Source organism: Acipenser ruthenus, chromosome 36 (assembly GCF_902713425.1).
Source record: "Acipenser ruthenus chromosome 36, fAciRut3.2 maternal haplotype, whole genome shotgun sequence".
Lineage (NCBI taxonomy): Eukaryota > Metazoa > Chordata > Actinopteri > Acipenseriformes > Acipenseridae > Acipenser > Acipenser ruthenus.
In genome coordinates this window covers 3,386,409-3,407,282 of record NC_081224.1, presented here as the reverse complement: position 1 = coordinate 3,407,282, position 20,874 = coordinate 3,386,409, and the positions used below count along the sequence as shown (strand labels likewise).

General features: G+C 43.5%; 1 protein-coding gene across 1 annotated transcript; it reads right to left on the bottom strand.

Moving 5' to 3' along the window:
• Nucleotides 1-223: 223 nt before the first annotated feature.
• On the bottom strand, nucleotides 224-16,494 carry LOC117401976 (protein PET100 homolog, mitochondrial). The gene is made up of 4 exons (XM_034002757.3): nucleotides 16,363-16,494; nucleotides 12,307-12,393; nucleotides 5,379-5,411; nucleotides 224-1,604 (listed from the first exon to the last, which is right to left on the bottom strand). Exons 1-4 carry the CDS (start codon nucleotides 16,387-16,389, stop codon nucleotides 1,509-1,511), a joined length of 243 nt encoding a protein of 80 aa, XP_033858648.2. The 5' UTR covers nucleotides 16,390-16,494; the 3' UTR covers nucleotides 224-1,508.
• Nucleotides 16,495-20,874: the final 4,380 nt, after the last annotated feature.

Here is a 20,874-nt window from a genome sequence, read left to right as displayed (position 1 = left end):
TATATATATATATATATATATATATATATATAATATGAGTATTTCTAAATCTGAGTAGACATCTATATATACACACATTAGCACACCTTTGAAAATGTTTAAATTATAATTTTGTAATGTGGAAAATAACCCCCAACCCTAAAGTAAATACAAATATCTAATCAATTACATTTAACTTCCCTCTAAACGAGTAAAACAAACAAAAATAATAAACACACACTCATTCCACTCTCATATTTAATTTAAAAACAATACATACTCACAAAAAGCACGATGTTACTTGCATTCAACACCAGATCCACAACCATGTCCCTCGGACTCCTTCTCCAACACAGCACATTACAATTCATACAGAGGGAACATCGGGATATAAAGCAGGCACATCCCAAGGCCACGTTAACCACCTTCTCATTTATCAGTTGTGTGCTGTATAAGGCTGAGAGCAGTTAGCTGTAAAATGCGCTGAGGCAGAGATTGTGAAAGCTGTCCGACTGCACTTATCAAAGCTTCTGTATACACAAACATTATTAAGAGGAGGGAGGACTGAGACACCTGAAAAGGCATCAATCAACACAACAGCCCAACACTGAATGCAGGTACAGTCTGTATTGATCAGGACACTTTCCGTTATTGTTTACATGGACTGATTGATCGATTGATTCATTGATCAAGTGCTGCCTTTCTATTAAGTTGTACTGACCTGACTAGCGTGTTACACAGGTCAGGTATTCATACTGTAAATGTGTATATAACTACATAAGCCATTGGGGGAATTTTCACAACTAAAACAAACTAACCCAAAAATAAAAACCTTTAAAAAAAAAAAAAAATCAAATAATAAAGCAAAGCAAAACAAAACAGCAGCTGTGTTGAATGTGATTAATATGTTCTTTTTTCTTTGTTTGTTTGTTTTTGCATTTTATGCAGTGCTGTCGGTATAAATAATTATACAGTTAGTTTTGTTATTGATTAGGTCATTTTTAAAAGTCGCTATACAGACAGGAGCGGTGTGAAGAAAAATTAAATCATTAGGTAAGCCACGGAAACTTGAAAAACAAATAAGTCATTATGTAATTTCAAGACTGTTTCGGTTTATTGTGGTATTACAGACAACATTTCTGATGCTGTGGATGATCGACCTCTGGTAACGATGGGTCATATTTTCAAAGCGTGTACTCCAGTCTTTAATTAACTCCTAATTTTTCTTTTAAGTGATAAAAAACTTAATTTTACAAAACTAGAACCAAAACAACTAGGTTAGGTATCTCTTGAGCATTCTCAAGGTGCTCTGTTTATTATTTTGTAACACATTTGATTTCCACTCCTTTCAGAAAGTAGGAGTAAATGAAAGAATGGAGGAAACGCTTTGAAAGTATCGTCCGATAGGTCAGAGCGCGGGAGACTGATCAGTAGCGGCGTCGCTTTTCTTCTTGTCCTGTTGAACCCGGATTCTCGTGGTGTTGCAGTGCTGCAGCCCGGTGTATCACAGCCCTGGTGAGCTGGGTGCCTCATTCTTTCTGTGCTTCAGCCAGGCCCATCTGCTTCAGAAGCCTCTGTTCCTTCCGCTCACGCATTCTCTGCTTGAAATCCTCCAGCTCCTTCCTCTGCACACAACAGAAACAGCAATAAACAAAAAAGAATCGTCCAGAACTGGGAAAACATAAATGTTTCATTTTAATTTATATATATATATATATATATATATATATATATATATATATATATATATATTATACAGTGCCGTTGCAAGAAGGAGACTGATCAGAGAGGCTACCAAGAGGTCAATGGCAACTTTGCAAGACCTACAGACTTTTATGGCCAAGACTGGTCAAAGTGTGCATGTGACAACAATATCCCAAGCACTCCACAAATCTGGCCTGTATTTTACTCAAGAAAGACCACCTTGAATCCTGTTTGAAGTATGCAAAAAACACTCAGGAGATTCTGTAGCCATGTGGCAAAAAGTTTTGTGGTCTGACGAAACTAAAATGGAACTTTTTGGCCTAAATGCAAAGCGTTATGTCTGGCGCAAACCCAACACAGCACATCACCCAAAGAACACCATCCCTACTGTGAAGCATGGTGGTGGCAGCATCATGTTATGGGGATGTTTCTCACTGGCAGGGATTGGGGCACTTGTCAGGATAGAAGGGAAAATGAATGGAGTAAAGCACAGAAAAGTCCTTGAGGAAAACCTGCTGCCCTCTGCAAGAAAGCTGAAACTGGCACGGAAGTTCACCTTTCAGCATGACAACGACCCAAAGCACACAGCCAAATCTATACTGGAGTGGCTAAGGAACAAAAAGGTAAATGTCCTTGAGTGTCCCAGTCAGAGCCCCTACCTAAATCCAATCGAAAATTTGTGGCATTACTTGAAGATTGCTGTCCATCAACGCTCCCCAAGGAACTTGACAGAGCTTGAACAGTTTTGTAAAGAAGAATGGTCAAATATTGCCAAATCTAGGTGTGCAAAGTTGGTAGAGACCTATCCCAAGAGACTCACAATTGCTGCTGTAATTGCTGCCAAAGGTGCTTCCACCAAGTATTAACTCAGGGGGGTGAAGACTTATCCAATTATGATCTTTCAGTTTTGTATTTTTAATATATAATCTTTTTCTCAATAAAAACTTTTTTCCCCTTAACAGTGTGGAGTATGGTGTGTAGATAAGTGGAAAAAAGCCTCATTTAAATGCGTGAAACTCTGAGGCACTGACACAACAAAATGTGAAAAAAGTTCAAGGGGGTGTAGACTTTCTATAAGCACTAATTTTTATGCCGTCAAAAACCTACAAATACCTCCAATGTTTTGATTCAAACACAGGCTCCCTTGAGAAAGATATGTACAACATATCGAAACGTTGGGCAGCTGGCTCTTTAAGCTAATATATATATATATATATATATATATATATATATATATATATATATATTGTAAAAGACTCGCCCTCACCGCGGTTCGTTGCCCCTTTAAAAACACCGACCCAACACACAGCAATGGATTTTTGAAAGCGCGGTTACGCTATTTTTAATGAAACAAAAACAAAAAATAAACAAAACAAACACCTAGCTCTTCTTTGAGCAATAACTAAAACAAAACAGGAACCTAAACTAAAAACAGGACAGCTAAGCTGTTTACCTGTAACAAAAAATAAACAGAACAACACACACAAAAAAGGCTTCACACTACCTTTTCTTTTAATTACGGCTGTACCCACACACCAGCACAGTCGGGCTTCTACCCTCTTCAGCAGCCGCCCAGAGCAGACTGACTGCTCTCCTTTTAAACCCTGCACCTGGCTCCAATTTTCAATAGTAGCCAGGTGCAGGTAATGATTAATAATAAAACAATTAACAAAAACAATTAACAAACCAAAAATGTGCCTTCCGCACATGTTTTCCTAGAGGGAGGAATTAACCCCCTCCCTGCTGTCTCACAATTATATATATATATATATATATATATATATATATATATATATATATATATATATATATATATAGGCATTCTGTGGCTTATCTATTGAAGCTGGCTTAAAAACAAGAGGCACAGGTGCACTGAGGACGGTTGCATGCGTGACAGACTGTTTTGCAGCGATGCCCTTAATCCTGTCCATCGTCTACCTAACAATAAATGTACCAGTTTCAGCAATTAGATGAAGTCGTGGATCTGACTAGGTCCACTGAGACTTTTATATGGTATTTTGTGGAACTCCTGCACCTATTAAGAACTGTTTCTTCATTTTTTCATTTTTTTTTTTTAATTATTATTATTATTTTTTTTATTTTTTAAGCACGCAGTAATTTTGAGACATTGAACAGGGATGGAAATAAGACTCCTATTGCATAGCAGTTTCACCCATTCCAGGTTTTACTACGGGCTTGATTAGCCACAGTGTACAGGTAATAAGCTCACAGTAAAACCAGGAACGGATCTATTTGCTATGTTCCTTCCATCCCTGTTGAAGAGCTACTGTAGAGATCACACCTGGCAGAACGCTGTCAATAAGGTGCAGCATCAGCCTGCCAGCGCTGGCTGCAGACCCGTTCTCGCTGACTTCCAGTTCAATCATGGGAGTCAAGGATGGAAATCTGCAGAAGCAACTTCCAACTGACCTCCTTCTATCAACCCCTATATCCAGCCCAGATGATATGCTGTCTGCTTGTCTGGGATCTTCAGTTAGGTAAAGGGCCAGGCTCATTGTCACGGTGTGTGACCCTGGTTTGCTGGTCCAGGGTTCCAGGATACCCTGTTGATCTGTGGGCTGTAGACTTTCTACTCGCTTCTTTAATTTTTAATTGCCTCGGTACTGCTTTCCAGAAACTCAGACAGGAAAAGCAAGCACACCGTGTCAATCCTCTTAAAGCTTAATAACATAATGCTCGGAGACTCCTACCTGCTGCTGGAAACTTGTAAAAAGCAAACCACTCTGTGCATGCCTTAAGGGGCCACATATGTTCCTTCTTAAGTTAAAGGTGAACCATGAAAAAAATTAATCGATAAATACAAAGATCCAAGTATTTATAGGCTTTTGTGTCATTTCACTCATTTCCTAATAACGATACCCTCTTTTTAAAAGGTAATGTATACTATTTCAGTGGCCATCATTTAATCTGTGCTGTTGGAGCACATAAAAAATGAATATATTAAACTTAATTGTATATAGAATATAATACCCAGATATTGATACAGCCATCTGAAATGTCTTTGTATCAGATGGAAATGACAATCTCATTAAGATAAGCTCTACTGTTGAACTATTTCTCACCCCACTAAAGGACAGTGCGGCCAGCAAGCCCACTAGCAGGCAGCCTCCCTGACCTCCAGTGGAGTGAACATCCGCACAGCACCCTATACCATATCTATATGTATTAGATGGCTTGTATCATATGGAAATGAAGGCCTATTAAAATGGTTTGAGCTATATGTTATCAAAAAGAAGAGATATGGGGGTTAAATGGGTGCTGTGCAGCATGCAATTTCTCAACCCCCTGAAGTTCAGCGCAGCCAGAAAGCCCACAAACACAAACATTATTCAAACCTGTTGCTATTTATCAAAGCCCTCATATCATATAAACCTCAACCTTTCCAAAGAGGTTAATAAACACAGAAAAGCACCCTGATCGATCCTGCCCTTAACAAGCTTGACTCATACCGCTGCTCTCCCAGTTATATATGCTATCGATCCTCCGAGGGCCGGATCATTCCTGTGTGACAGAGAACAAACAGCCCAGCCACCTTCCCTCTGTGTCAATAGGGTTGACTTTATCAGCTGGGACCCCCGACCACCCCGGCTACTGAAAAACTGCCAGCATGATGCTTGCCAGCTCTTAGCAATCGTCAAGCCCAGAGCCTCTGAAACACAGTATTGATCACTTACCTGCATCTTCTCATCCGGTGGGTAAATCTCCCTCTGCAACAAAACAAAAAGGAGTGAAAGTGTTAGCAGAGAGATATCAGCACCCAGTACAGGATGCAGGACAGCGGCTACAGTGTGCAAACAAGCAGGGGACTTCAATCGAGGTTAGAAACAACAAATCCATTAGCGGGATGTTAAGATAGGTGACTTGTTTAGTTTGGATTATTGATGGATGAGCAGTTTCACCCATTCCAGGTTTTACTACAAGCTTGATTAGCAGTGTATAGGTAACAAGTTCAGGTGAGTCTTATTAAAAACTCATAGTAAAACCAGGAATGGATCAAACTGATGTGCAATCAGTCTTATTCCCATCCCTGTAGTGTGACATGTAGTTAAACTGGCTTTAAAAAAATGTGTATTTACACATTTAATTAGGCATATGGAAAATTAATTCTCTCATGCAGAGGCTGGCCATTGAGGTTTTGCACTGTGGAACACACCAATCTCCACTCGAGCCATGCTGAGGCAACTGATTCCAGAAGTGACCCGAGTAAGATTTGAACCCAGGTCTCCAGGGGTGAAAGCCTTGAGAGGCTAGCGAATGAGCCCGTTGTGCCATGGAGTGCTAAACTTTTTTTTATTTATTATTTTATTTTTTAAACAAAACGTTCCCAATGCATGATGCATCTGTTGCATAAGGAGATTTGTATTTTATTCCATAACGACTATCACAGATTTTTAATATCCCACGAAAAAGGGTTCTTCAGAGGAACACATAGAAAATAACCTGGCGTGAAATTGAATGTGAAAGATTTGTAAAATATAATCTCACTGCCTCTGGGGTTTTTGTTTGTTTGTTTGTTTTATTGTTTGGCAGCAAGGCCGTTGAGCAATAATTAATACGGCAGAAGTTAAAATTGAATCCTGAAGGCCTGGTGCAGAATGTGAATGTGTGTTAGACAACATAACAACGGACTGAAATAATACTCCCATTCTTTAAGCAGTGTATTCAATTCCTGCTTTTACTTTAATAAGACACACCTGAGCTTGTTATCGATACACTGGGGCGAATCAAGCTCGTAGTAAAATCTGGAATGGGGGAAACTGCTATGCAATAGGAGTCTTCTTCCCATCCCTGCTACATAAGAATGCAACATATCCTGGTGTTATTGATCAACAGAGAATAGAAATAATCAAGTGGCTACCGGGGGAATATTTACACGTGGGCAGAAATAGCAAACATGAGCTTAAAATGTGATGCTGCTGCATTGGTTTCATTCACACAACACTTTGCATCTTAAAGTTTAGGTTTCCTTCTATTGGTGTGGATTTAGAAACGAGCTGCAGCCGGGCCAGAGCAGTACAGAGGCGGCGGGTTTGTAATGAAGCCGAGATGTGCTGTGAACCCAACCAAGGCACATACAGGGCATCTACACCAACTGTGATGCAAGTTACATCCAGGGCTGCAGCAGAACGGCATGGCTACGGCACGTTTTACACTTGAATTGTGTGTTTGAAGGTATAATTACAAGTTCAGCCATGTAACTGCTGCATGGTTCAGGGTATACTAACATGGGTCGGGTAGGACTTATGCTGCTGCTGCGTAATATATGAATGGCTATCTGTGCTCCGATTGGCTGATGCGTATGATGTGTGACTGGAATCTGTACTGCTTTCATTTAAAAGACTTCTGGTCAAAACCTTTATCACTGAATTTGTTCTTCTAGTGTTTCTTGTGTTGCATTGATATATTGCAGAATGGCAGCTGTAGCTCGTCTGCATCTGTTCCCCTCCAGATACAGTCAGTTTATTTTCCTGAATTTTAAACAAATACATATATATTTCATGCGGAGAGAGGCTGGCACATTAGGTGACACAGTGAAATGACAAGACTGCTTCTAAAAAGACACTCAAAGGTAAAACTGGGACCTGATCGAAAACAATTTAGAGAAGAAGAAAGGCTGTATACAAATCTGCACATTATCCCATTGACTTGCAGCACTTGGATAATTGAGACCATCAGATACGATCTGTAAGGTGGAGGTAGAGAATTATTCCAACTGACTGAACGAGAGACCGTGGGCCAAATATCGACGTTCCTCGAAGCTACACTCAGACCTGACTTGACAGTGACGTGTGTCTCATTCCCTAAGGGCAGGTGCTGGTCACACACATGCCAATGCATGTTACTTTTAAACGATGCAAGAAGCACTGCTGGTTAAAGTGAAGCTCTAGGGAGCTTTGAGTGATGGTAGGGGATAAATTCTTGAGGTTGCTGCTTTGCGTGATAAATAATCAATGGTGTTTAATGACATCACCAATGGACTCCGTGACACCAATCTGACAGTCTGTCTTAGGGCCATATTCACAAAGCAGTTATCCATGTTAACACATTGATTTTTTCTGATAATAAATAAAGCATTGAAATAGCAAGACAAGAGGCTGAAATCAAGAAGGGGGGGGGGGGGGGGTTCAATGTGTCAGTTTGACATATTTCTTAATGGGGACGTGTCACAAAGACGGCCAGAGTGGGTGGCGTCAGACCAGAAAAGGAATACACAGAGACGGTGATGATGATGAGCTGAGTGCAATGGCTGCACTCAGCGTTTATTAACAAAATAAAAAGGTTTAACAGTACAAAAACAGGACACGGCACTTGCGCCAAAATAAAGAGACAGACAAAACGGACTAACACTAAACAAACGGTGCACGGAGACAAACAAACACGGTGAGAACAAACAACTACTATATTTACTTCTAATGATTTTAACTCTCCTCTCTCTCACCCGTTCTCCTCTTCCGAACACCCAACCCTGAGTGCAAGAAATGTGCGTCTATATATACTATTGTGCTGGGATTCAATTACTAATTAATTATTCACTTGAATCCCAGCACGTGAATTAATTCTGTGCAACCCCGTGCTCACATATTACATTTAACCAGCACATGAAGTGATTTGTGCTCTCCTCGTGCCTAAATACAAATATACACTTTTTAAATACACGTGAAACACAGACCCGTTTATATCCCGTGTACCAATCTATACACCGACATTAACACACGCAACATCCAACATACAACACAGATCACACAAATGCACACAGGGGCGGGGCACTTTGCCACATATACCCCCCCTTGTGCGCAGCACACATGGCCTCAACGGCCACCTCCCCCCTTAAAAACCCAGCAGTCCAGAACAAAGTCTCGGGCTGGGAAGGGAGGCTTCAGTGGGCCCTTGGCTGGCAATGCTGTCAGCACCCCTGCCGGTAGTGGCACGACTGACAGCCTGTTGGTCCCGTCCTGCAAGCGAAAAAGCTGCGGGGGCAGGTGGTCCCCCGACCTCCCCCTTCTTCGTAGCCGGCAGCTCCCTCCTGTGGGGCTCCGGCCACAAGAACTCCTGCAGCGAAACTGCTGCTGGGGAAAGTGGTCTCCAGACCTCCTCCCCCTTCTTCGTGGCCGGCAGCTCCCCTTTCTGGGGCTCCGGCCACCGTACTCCCTGCGGAGGTACGGGCAGCAGAGGCAGCTCCTGCTCCTCTGCTCCGGGCGGTGGTGGAGGCAGAGGCAGCTCCAGCTCCTCTGCTCCTGGCGGTGGTGGAGGCAGAGGCAGCTCCAGCTCCTCTGCTCCTTGCGGTGGTGGAGGCAGAGGCAGCTCCAGCTCCTCTGCTCCGGGCGGTGGTGGAGGCAGAGGCAGCTCCAGCTCCTCTGCTCCTGGCGGTGGTGGAGGCAGAGGCAGCTCCAGCTCCTCTGCTCCTGGCGGTGGCGGAAGCAGAGGCAGCTCCAGCTCCTCTGCTCCTTGCGGTGGTGGTGGCGGAGGCAGAGGCAGCTCCTGCTCCTCTGCTCCTTGCGGTGGTGGTGGCGGAGGCAGAGGCAGCTCCTGCTCCTCTGCTCCTGGAGGTGGTGGAGGCAGAGGCAGCTCCTGCTCCTCTGCTCCTTGCGGTGGTGGTGGCGGAGGCAGAGGCAGCTCCTGCTCCTCTGCTCCTGGAGGTGGTGGAGGCAGAGGCAGCTCCTGCTCCTCTGCTCCTGGAGGTGGTGGAGGTAGAGGCAGCTCCAGCTCCTCTGCTCCTGGCTCCCTCTGCTGTGGCGGCTGGGCATGTGCACGCCGTGCTGCCTTCAGCAGCATAGCGAGAGGCTGCTGGGGGACACCAGCATCCTGCCCTTCTCCCCCCCAAAAATTTTCAGGGGGTTGAGCCTGTAACTCCTCCCCTTCTGGCTCTTGGGGCTGAACCAGCAGGCATTTTCCCTCTGCTGGTGGCTTGGGTCCCAGGGCTGTGGAAGCCCCGACTTGCCTCCCTTTGGGCTGTGGACGCACCGACTCCTCCCTTTTGGGCTGTGGACGCCCCGACTCCTCCCTGTTGGGCTGTGGACGCCCCGACTCCTCCCTGTTGGCCTGTGTACGCCCCGACTCCTCCCTGTTGGGCTGTGGACGCCCCGACTCCTCCCTGTTGGGCTGTGGACGCCCCGACTCCTCCCTGTTGGGCTGTGGACGCCCCGACTCCTCCCTGTTGGGCTGTGGACGCCCCGACTCCTCCCTGTTGGGCTGTGGACGTTCGGGCTCCCCCCACTCAGGCATAGGATGTTCGGGCTCCTCCCACTCAGGCGTAGGACGTTCGGGCTCCTCCCACTCAGGCGTAGGACGTTCGGGCTCCTCCCACTCAGGCGTAGGACGTTCGGGCTCCTCCCACTCAGGCGTAGGACGTTCGGGCTCCTCCCACTCAGGCGTAGGACGTTCGGGCTCCTCCCACTCAGGCGTAGGACGTTCGGGCTCCTCCCACTCAGGCGTAGGACGTTCGGGCTCCTCCCACTCAGGCGTAGGACGTTCGGGCTCCTCCCACTCAGGCGTAGGACATTCGGGCTCCTTCCGCTTGGGCTCCTCCCATTTGGGCTGTGGATGCTCAGGCTCCTCCCATTTGGGCTGTGGAGGCAAAACCAGCAGGCATTCACCCTCTGCTGGTGGAGATGGGGACAGCAGGTACTCACCCTCTGCTGGTGGAGATGGGGACAGCAGGTACTCACCCTCTGCTGGTGGAGATGGGGACAGCAGGTACTCCTCTGCTGGTGGTCCTGCTACCTGGGCTGCTGTTCCATTTATGGTTGCCTCCAGGTAGTTGAGGACAAACTCCACACCCTCCTCCAAGGTGTTTGGGGTGTGTTCCTGCTGATATGCCTCCCATCTCTCACTGTCCATCATCCACAGGACCCGGACGACTATGGGCAGAGACTGGGCCTCCAGCCCAGCATTCTCCAGGAACCAGCCCCGCAGTTTGATGGCGTCTTCTGCCATTGATTTTTTTTTTGTTTTGTTTTTTTCCCCCAAAACAATATTTGTAATCTTTTTTTTTTTTTTTTTTTTTTTTAATCCAGACCCCTCCTGGTCTGACGCTTGGAGGCGCGGCTATCCCACTTCTGACACCACGTGTCACAAAGACGGCCAGAGTGGGTGGCGTCAGACCAGACAGGAATACACAGACATAGACGGTGGTGATGATGAGCTGAGTGCAATGGCTGCACTCAGCGTTTATTAACAAATAAAAAGGTTTTAAACGGTACACAAAACAGGACACGGCACTTGCGCCAAAATAAAGAGACAGACAAAACGGACCAACACTAAACAAACGGTGCACGGAGACAAACAAACACGGTGAGAACAAACAACTACTATATTTACTTCTAATGATTTTAACTCTCCTCTCTCTCACCCGTTCTCCTCTTCCGAACACCCAACCCTGAGTGCAAGAAATGTGCGTCTATATATACTATTGTGCTGGGATTCAATTACTAATTAATTATTCACTTGAATCCCAGCACGTGAATTAATTCTGTGCAACCCCGTGCTCACATATTACATTTAACCAGCACGTGAAGTGATTTGTGCTCTCCTCGTGCCTAAATACAAATATACACTTTTTAAATACACGTGAAACACAGACCCGTTTATATCCCGTGTACCAATCTATACACCGACATTAACACACGCAACATCCAACATACAACACAGATCACACAAATGCACACAGGGGCGGGGCACTTTGCCACAGGACGGTAATCCTATTTGTGTGTAACACAGCTCTGAAAAGTATTGCCCTCAATGCGATAAATATGTGTGTGTGTGCGTGATTAGCCACAAAGTAACAAGCTCAGGTGTGTCGTCTTAACCTCACAGTGAAACATGGAATAGATCTGCAATGGCTGTTTTATTTCCATTCCTGCATGTATCCCCTTCAGTCACCGGGTATAATTGTACCATGTTAAGTTTCCTATCTATTTTATAACGTATACATGTGTTTTAGAAGTTTTGGCAGGGCAACTTTTACAACGCCATAGGACTTCAAACAAACTTTTCAAATTTCTAAAAACGTAAATAAAAAAAACGTGACAGTAGAGGTTATTCTGTATATACACACGCAACTTAAATTGAGGCCAGCAAAATAAAAACCATGGTGATCAATAATCAGTTTGATATTAAACAATAACCCAAAACAAAGAGCCTTTAAGTATTTCATAGTAAGTACTGTTCTGCAGGAGGAGAGACATTATACCTGCGCACATGATTAGAGATTCCAGCCCACACCTTTGAAGATCAGCAGTGGTTTAAAACTCTGTATCCTGCCAAACTACACAAAAGGTCAACCCATTTACTGCCTGTTTAGATTCCATTGCAACTGATTACAGAGCTCATATGTTAACAGCAGTCATCTTATAAGCAGATCCCATTAGTGTCTATTGGAAAATCTAAGTGTGGCCCCACAGTAAACTACATCAGCACTTCAAATAGTCCTTAAAAATTGGAATAATCATGAGAGGACACAGACCTGTGCTCCTCCCAGGTATAGTGTCACTCTGCACTGAATTTCAGTTGTATTGCTATTGCACATTCTGAAAACATCATCATTATTATTATTATTTATTAACAACAACAACAACAGCAAGGTCTATTATAATACCAACTGACCTTTCGCTTCACCACATATTCCTCAAAGTACTCGGCTTGATTGGAGATCCAGAACACAGTCACTGGGAATGACAGATACAGCAGCATCTGAAAAACAGCAAACAGCAGACGCCCTGACGTCCATTACCTTTCTACAAGCTTCCCATAGTACAAGCACTGCAAAGCATAATAACAACACAGTGAAAGCATGGTAAAGCATAGGAAAGCATTGCAAAGAAGCACAGAGGTGTGGTAAAGAATAGGCAAGCATTGTAAAGAAGCACAGAGGTGTGGTAAAGCATAGGAAAGCAAAAGAAGCACAGAGGTGTAGTAAAGCATAGGAAAGCATTGCAAATAAGCACAGAGGTGTGGTAAAACATACTAAAAAAACAAGCTATGGTAAACAACCCTATATAAAAGTTCTACATAGTAAAAGCAAAGCAAAGATCACTGAGAGTGTGGATCTGCTCTCACAATGTAAAACATCACTGAGAGTGTGGATCTGCACTCACAATGTATAACATCACTGAGAGTGTGGGTCTGCACTCACAATGTATAACATCACTGAGAGTGTGGATCTGCTCTCACAATGTATAACATCACTGAGAGTGTGGATCTGCACTCACAATGTAAAACATCACTGACAGTGTGGATCTGCACTCACGATGTAGAACATCACTGAGAGTGTGGATCTGCACTCACAATGTATAACATTACTGAGAGTGTGGGTCTGCTCTCACGATGTAAAACATCACTGAGAGTGTGGATCTGCTCTCACAATGTATAACATCACTGAGAGTGTGGATCTGCACTCACAATGTAAACCATCACTGAGAGTGTGGATCTGCACTCACAATGTAAAACATCACTGACACAGTGTGGATCTGCACTCACGATGTATAACATCACTGAGAGTGTGGATCTGCACTCACAATGTATAACATTACTGAGAGTGTGGGTCTGCACTCACAATGTAAAACATCACTGAGAGTGTGGATCTGCACTCACAATGTAAAACATCACTGAGAGTGTGGATCTGCACTCACAATGTATAACATCACTGAGAGTGTGGATCTGCACTCACAATGTATAACATCACTGACAGTGTGGATCTGCACTCACGATGTAGAACATCACTGAGAGTGTGGATCTGCACTCACAATGTAAAACATCACAGAGTGTGGATCTGCACTCACAATGTAAAACATCACTGAGAGTGTGGATCTGCACTCACAATGTAAAACATCACAGAGTGTGGATCTGCACTCACAATGTATAACATCACTGAGAGTGTGGATCTGCACTCACAATGTATAACATCACTGAGAGTGTGGGTCTGCACTCACAATGTATAACATCACTGAGAGTGTGGATCTGCACTAACAATGTATAACACCACTGAGAGTGTGGATCTGCACTCACAATGTATAACATCACTGAGAGTGTGGATCTGCACTCACAATGTAAAACATCACTGAGAGTGTGGATCTGCACTCACAATGTAAAACATCACTGAGAGTGTGGATCTGCACTCACAATGTATAACATCACTGAGAGTGTGGGTCTGCACTCACAATGTATAACATCACTGAGAGTGTGGATCTGCACTCACAATGTATAACATCACTGAGAGTGTGGATCTGCACTCACAATGTATAACATCACTGAGAGTGTGGGTCTGCACTCACAATGTATAACATCACTGAGAGTGTGGATCTGCACTCACAATGTATAACATCACTGAGTGTGGATCTGCACTCACAATGTATAACATCACTGAGAGTGTGGATCTGCACTCACACTGTATAACATCACTGAGAGTGTGGATCTGCACTCACAATGTATAACATCACTGAGAGTGTGGATCTGCACTCACAATGTATAACATCACTGAGAGTGTGGGTCTGCACTCACAATGTATAACATCACTGAGAGTGTGGATCTGCACTCACAATGTATAACATCACTGAGTGTGGATCTGCACTCACAATGTATAACATCACTGAGAGTGTGGATCTGCACTCACAATGTATAACATCACTGAGAGTGTGGATCTGCACTCACAATGTATACCATCACTGAGAGTGTGGATCTGCACTCACAATGTATAACATCACTGAGAGTGTGGATCTGCACTCACAATGTAAAACATCACTGAGAGTGTGGATCTGCACTCACAATGTAAAACATCACTGAGAGTGTGGATCTGCACTCACAATGTAAAACATCACTGAGAGTGTGGATCTGCACTCACAATGTATAACATCACTGAGAGTGTGGATCTGCACTCACAATGTAAAACATCACTGAGAGTGTGGATCTGCACTCACAATGTATAACATCACTGAGAGTGTGGATCTGCACTCACAATGTATAACATCACTGAGAGTGTGGATCTGCACTCACAATGTATAACATCACTGAGAGTGTGGATCTGCACTCACAATGTATAACATCACTGAGAGTGTGGATCTGCACTCACAATGTATAACATCACTGAGAGTGTGGATCTGCACTCACAATGTATAACATCACTGAGAGTGTGGATCTGCACTCACAATGTATAACATCACTGAGAGTGTGGATCTGCACTCACAATGTATAACATCACTGAGAGTGTGGATCTGCACTCACAATGTATAACATCACTGAGAGTGTGGATCTGCACTCACAATGTATAACATCACTGAGAGTGTGGATCTGCACTCACAATGTATAACATCACTGAGAGTGTGGATCTGCACTCACAATGTATACCATCACTGAGAGTGTGGATCTGCACTCACACTGTATAACATCACTGAGAGTGTGGATCTGCACTCACAATGTATAACATCACTGAGAGTGTGGATCTGCACTCACAATGTATAACATCACTGAGAGTGTGGATCTGCACTCACAATGTATACCATCACTGAGAGTGTGGATCTGCACTCACAATGTATAACATCACTGAGAGTGTGGATCTGCACTCACAATGTATACCATCACTGAGAGTGTGGATCTGCACTCACAATGTATAACATCACTGAGAGTGTGGATCTGCACTCACAATGTATAACATCACTGAGAGTGTGGATCTGCACTCACAATGTATAACATCACTGAGAGTGTGGATCTGCACTCTGAATGTCAATGACAACGCATTTGAAACATTCAAACCACAGCAGATTCTACAGACACAGATTAAGTGGGTTTCGTCAGTGTTTTTATTTAGATTTAATACCGTTTCTAAATGTTAGGTGGCTCCTCTAATCAAGTTGAGTGTATTTTCTCTTGCGCTGTTTGTACAGCAGACCTGACACAGCAAAGAGTAAGTGAGAAATACATTGTCAACTTGATTAGTAGCCGCAGAACACTTGGACACATACATGAGCGCTGTCAAAATGTCTCCACATGCCCTTTTAACCCCTTCAGGTACACAAGGAACTGAGTGCGTGTTGTTCAAACGGTTTCTTCTTAAAATCCATTTGAGAGTGACTGTTTGGATGACCAGATCCAGCCTGTCAGTACACTGTAAACCCGGTTTAGTGCAACTCATTGCAAAAAATAAGAAAGTTAGCATCATTTTATTTGTGGGACACGTGTGCCTGGTACCTTAAAAGGGTTCAAATTTGGGTTTCTGAACCACCTTCAATTAACTACTTAAATGAGCAGCAGCAGCCAGGAGTTTGTCTAGATGTTAAATAAATCGTTCCTGTTGCAGGATTGGCTCCTATCGTCAAGACTACACGGGTGTCACTTAAATATCAGATATGTATTATACTGATTTCTGCATACCTGTTATGAGTGAAAAAAAAAGTATTTTCATTTGGTTCTGAATTGTATCTTTGAATAATAATAATAATAATAATAATAATAATAATAATAATAATAATAATAATAATAATAACACCACGCTGATCACATTTACCTACACTTAACCTGAGATAATCGTACATTGTATCAAAACACAGTTCAGCTCCAATGTAAACTACACTGACGTCGTGAGAGTTACGTATTTACTGCCTGATTATTATACATAGTTTTTATTTCCGTTTCTATTTAGTTTCGTAATAGATTTTGAAATAATTTTACCCGGAACACTTCAAGTTTGACTCCCATCTTCAAAACAACCTTCACTGACTTGCGCTTCCGGGCCGGTGAGCTCTAATAGGCTACCCTAAAGTGTCAATTACAGTGAGGACTAACTCGCCTATTGATTTGCAGTATGAAATTGAAGCAACGCCTTCCTCATTAGCATTAAAGGCATAGTTCCAGCGCTGCAGAATTCCAGTTTCCAGCCACTGATGCTGTATCGCTGTCGACCGACGAGAAATAAATGAACGGGTTTAAAGCAGGCTTACCGTATTTACACAATGATCGCAAACGCACTCATGACGAAACGTAAAAAAACTGTCGAAACGACTCATGGCTTTTAGTTTTATTCTGTACCCGTCTTAAACTAAATTATAAAGCATTTATACAGGTGTAGTGAGTTTATCTGTTGTTTTTAATCATTTTAAGACTGCCACCGGCAGGTGTTATCAACTGGAAATTGGAACAAATATTAACTGGCCTCTGCAAGTTCCTCATTGTTCACAGAGCTTCACTGAGTAGAGCTTCACTGAGTAGAGCTTCAGACAGCTTCACTGAGTAGAGCTTCAGACAACTTCACTGAGTAGAGCTTCACAGCGCTTCACTGAGTAGAGCTTCACTGAGTAGAGCTTCAGACAGAGCTTCACTGAGTAGAGCTTCAGACAACTTCACTGAGTAGAGCTTCACAGCGCTTCACTGAGTAGAGCTTCACTGAGTAGAGCTTCAGACAGAGCTTCACTGAGTAGAGCTTCGCTAAGTACAGCTTCAGACAGCTTCACTGAGTAGCGCTTCACAGAGCTTCACTGAGTAGAGCTTCAGACAGCTTCACTGAGTAGAGCTTCAGACAACTTCACTGAGTAGAGCTTCAGACAGAGCTTCACTGAGTAGAGCTTCGCTAAGTACAGCTTCAGACAGAGCTTCACTGAGTAGTGCTTCACTGAGTAGAGCTTCAGACAGAGCTTCACTGAATAGAGCTTCAGACAGAGCTTCACTGAGTAGAGCTTCGCTAAGTACAGCTTCAGACAGCTTCACTGAGTAGTGCTTCACTGAGTAGAGCTTCAGACAGAGCTTCACTGAGTAGAGCTTCACTGAGTAGAGCTTCAGACAGAGCTTCACTGAGTAGAGCTTCACTGAGTAGAGCTTCAGACAGAGCTTCACTGAGTAGAGCTTCACAGAGCTTCACTGAGTAGAGCTTCACTGAGCAGAGCTTCAGACAGAGCTTCACTGAGTAAAGCTTCACAGAGCTTCACTGAGTAGAGCTTCACAGAGCTTCACTGAGTAGAGCTTCACTGAGTAGAGCTTCAGACAGATGGACATCATGTTCACCAAGTAGTGTGTCAGACAAATTGAGGGATGTTAGCAGTGCATGATGGCCTAGGAGCAGTGCATGAGGGTCTAGGAGCAGTACACGAGGGTCTAGGAGCAGTGCACGAGGGTCTAGGAGCAGTGCACGAGGGTCTAGGGTCTAGGAGCAGTGCACGAGGGTCTAAGAGCAGTGCACGAGGGTCTAGGAGCAGTGCATGAGGGTCTAGGAGCAGTGCATGAGGGTCTAGAAGCAGTGCATGATGGCCTAGGAGCAGTGCATAAGGGTCTAGGAGCAGTGCATGATGGCCTAGGAGCAGTGCTTGAAGGTCTAGGAGCAGTGCACGAGGGTCTAGGAGCAGTGCATGAGGGTCTAGGAGCAGTACACGAGGGTCTAGGAGCAGTGCACGAGGGTCTAGGAGCAGTGCATGAGGGTCTAGGAGCAGTGCATGAGGGTCTCTTGGACACTAATAAAATTAAGATCTAGCCCTGATTCTTCCAAAACAAGACAAACCAAAACAACATGTGTTTGCTGTGATTGTTTTTTACAGAAATCACAGTCTCAATTAACTGAAGAGCCATCATCGTTCGTGTAGCAGGATAGCGTCAGGAATAAGACTCAGAGGCTTGGAAAGCTGCAGCTGCACATGTTTATTTAACAAAAAAACAGAAACAAGGGTCAAAATAATGGTTGAAACAAAACACTTGTAGGCTGGGCATTAGCATTCACAACCAAGTTTCTTTTTATTTATTTATATATTCTCTCTCTCTCTCTCTCTCTCTCTCTCTCTCTCTCTCTCTCTCTCTCACACACACACACACACACACACACACACGTTTGCATTCCTATATTTGTGGGGACTTCTCATTGACTCTCACTATATTTTTATTTACTATTTCTAACTCCAGTCAGACAAAACTCCACACAGGGTGAAAGTCGACAACAAACTAAATATTTTGGCGCTTTTTTTTTTTTTTTTTTGAAGGCATATTTAGTTCTTAAAAAGGTGTTTTACAAAGTGGGGATGACCCCCACAATGTAATTTTTTCAGGAGTTACTATTTTCTCAAATTTTGTTCCCACGTTGATAGTAGCGCATGCACACGCACATGCACACGCACACACGATTTCTCCTTCCTTATATACCATGTGGCTGGAGCCTAATTAACCATCATTTAATTAAGGCTCCAGTCACATTCCCACATGTATCCTGCCACAGTTTGAAACAGCCTTTTGTAACAAATTCAAAGTGCATTAATTAGGTTTCTATTGCATTCAAAGCTTTGCTTATTATTGAGCTGCAGTGTTGCTATTTTTTTCTGCCAAAGGGATGACAGGTGTATTATTTCAAATTGATTGCATCTTCTGTGCTATCACTGTAGCCCCCTTTGGGGATGAAAGTGAATACGTTGGCGTGACCAGGCTGAATGCTAATACTCTAATTTAAATGAGGGAATGAAAGGAAATGAAATAAAGAAGAATGACATTACTGTGGTGGTTCTAAACGGCTCCATCAAAAATTCCTGAATGGTAAGTAAACTGCTTGATGCTGGCTGATTCATCAGGCTCTGCATTTGAACCAGAGACAAATACAAAAAGATGCATTGGAAATGAATTCACTCTCAGTGGGTTATTGAGGAAGGAGAGAGGCAATTACGTTAATTTTTGCTTACCTATGCTTTACAGTGCTTTACAACAGTTTGCTGTGCTATTGCTATGGGAAACTTTTATAAGGGTTTGTAACAGGGGTGTTCTGTTACTGTGTGGGTATCCGCTGATGGACAAGAGAGGCACAGAGGTTGACGCTGAAAGCGCTGCTCAGGTGTCCAGGTTTTATTTACAGACAAACAGGCAGATGCAGTGGGTGGGTGGCCGTCACTAGGGTACTAGCTGGAGGACATACCCACCAGTGTACATGAAAATAAATACAAAAATCAAAACAACTGCAAAATAAAAGGAGGTCCCGCTCCAAGAACAGTCTCCCTGACCATTCCCCTCTGGACTGGGGTTAAACACGCAGTGATCCTAGTTCTGCTGATCACTGTGTACACACGCAGTGATCCTAGTTCTGCTGATCCAGGTGTACACACACAGTGATCCTAGTTCCGCTGATCACGGTGTGCACACGCAGTGATCCTAGTTCTGCTGATCCCGGTGTACACACGCAGTGATCCTAGTTCTGATGATCCCGGTGTACACATGCAGTGATCCTAGTTCTGCTGATCCCAGTGTAAACACACAGTGATCCTAGTTCTGATGATCCCGGTGTACGTGCAGTGATCCTAGTTCTGCTGATCCCGGTGTACACACGCAGTGATCCTAGTTCTGATGATCCTGGTGTACACACGCAGTGATCCTAGTTCTGATGATCCCGGTGTGCACACGCAGTGATCCTAGTTCTGATGATCCCGGTGTGCACACGCAGTGATCCTAGTTCTGATGATCCCGGTGTACACGTGCAGTGTTCCTAGGTCTGCTGATCCCGGTGTACATACAGTGACTATGCGTTGGTTGTCTGATTTTGGATCACTCACCCTGGTTCAAACTCAGTCGTGAGGGTTATCCACCAAAGAAGAACCCAGGGCTGGCTTTTCAGCCCCTTTTTAAAGGCATGTGGCCAGGGTTCATTGATAATCAATTACTCAATCAACACCTGGCCACATGCTGCACATGGAGTTCACGTAGGCAGGGAGGGAATTCTAACCTCCAAGCCATGCCATATCTAACACAAACTTTATCTTTCAAATGAAATAAAATAAAAAGTCTTGTTTTTATGCAATTTCAAGAATACAACTAGAATCTGCAACATAAACAAACTGGGTAATGAACAAGGTCCTTCTTTCTGATTGCCTGGCATGCACAATGCAAAAATGTAACAAACAGGCGCCGATAAACAATATATAGGATATGGGTTAGGGTGCTCTGCTATACAAACTGATACCCACCCAAGAGGGGCTTTGCCATGACCTGGAGGAGGTGAAAATCAGCCTGTATCTAAAATACACAGTGACCAAACAGTATATTTGTGTGTGTGTGTGTGTGTGTGTGTCTATATATATATATATATATATATATATATATATATATATATATATATATATATATATATATATATAATATCATATAGGAGGGTTTATATATAGAACATAACATCGTATTGCATACAAGTTGATATCCATTCCACTTCACTGTAGTACAGAGAATTCAAAA

What these genes read in the sequence shown, in the direction of transcription:
- LOC117401976 (XM_034002757.3), bottom strand. Translation starts at nt 16,389, where the DNA reads ATGGGAGTCAAACTTGAAGTGTTCCGG. An exon ending in TCAAACTTGAAGTGTTCCGG is followed by an intron (nt 12,394 to 16,362) that starts GTAAAATTATTT and finishes GCTGTTTTTCAG; the next exon opens with ATGCTGCTGTATCTGTCATT. An exon ending in CACCGGATGAGAAGATGCAG is followed by an intron (nt 1,605 to 5,378) that starts GTAAGTGATCAA and finishes TGTTGTGTGCAG; the next exon opens with AGGAAGGAGCTGGAGGATTT.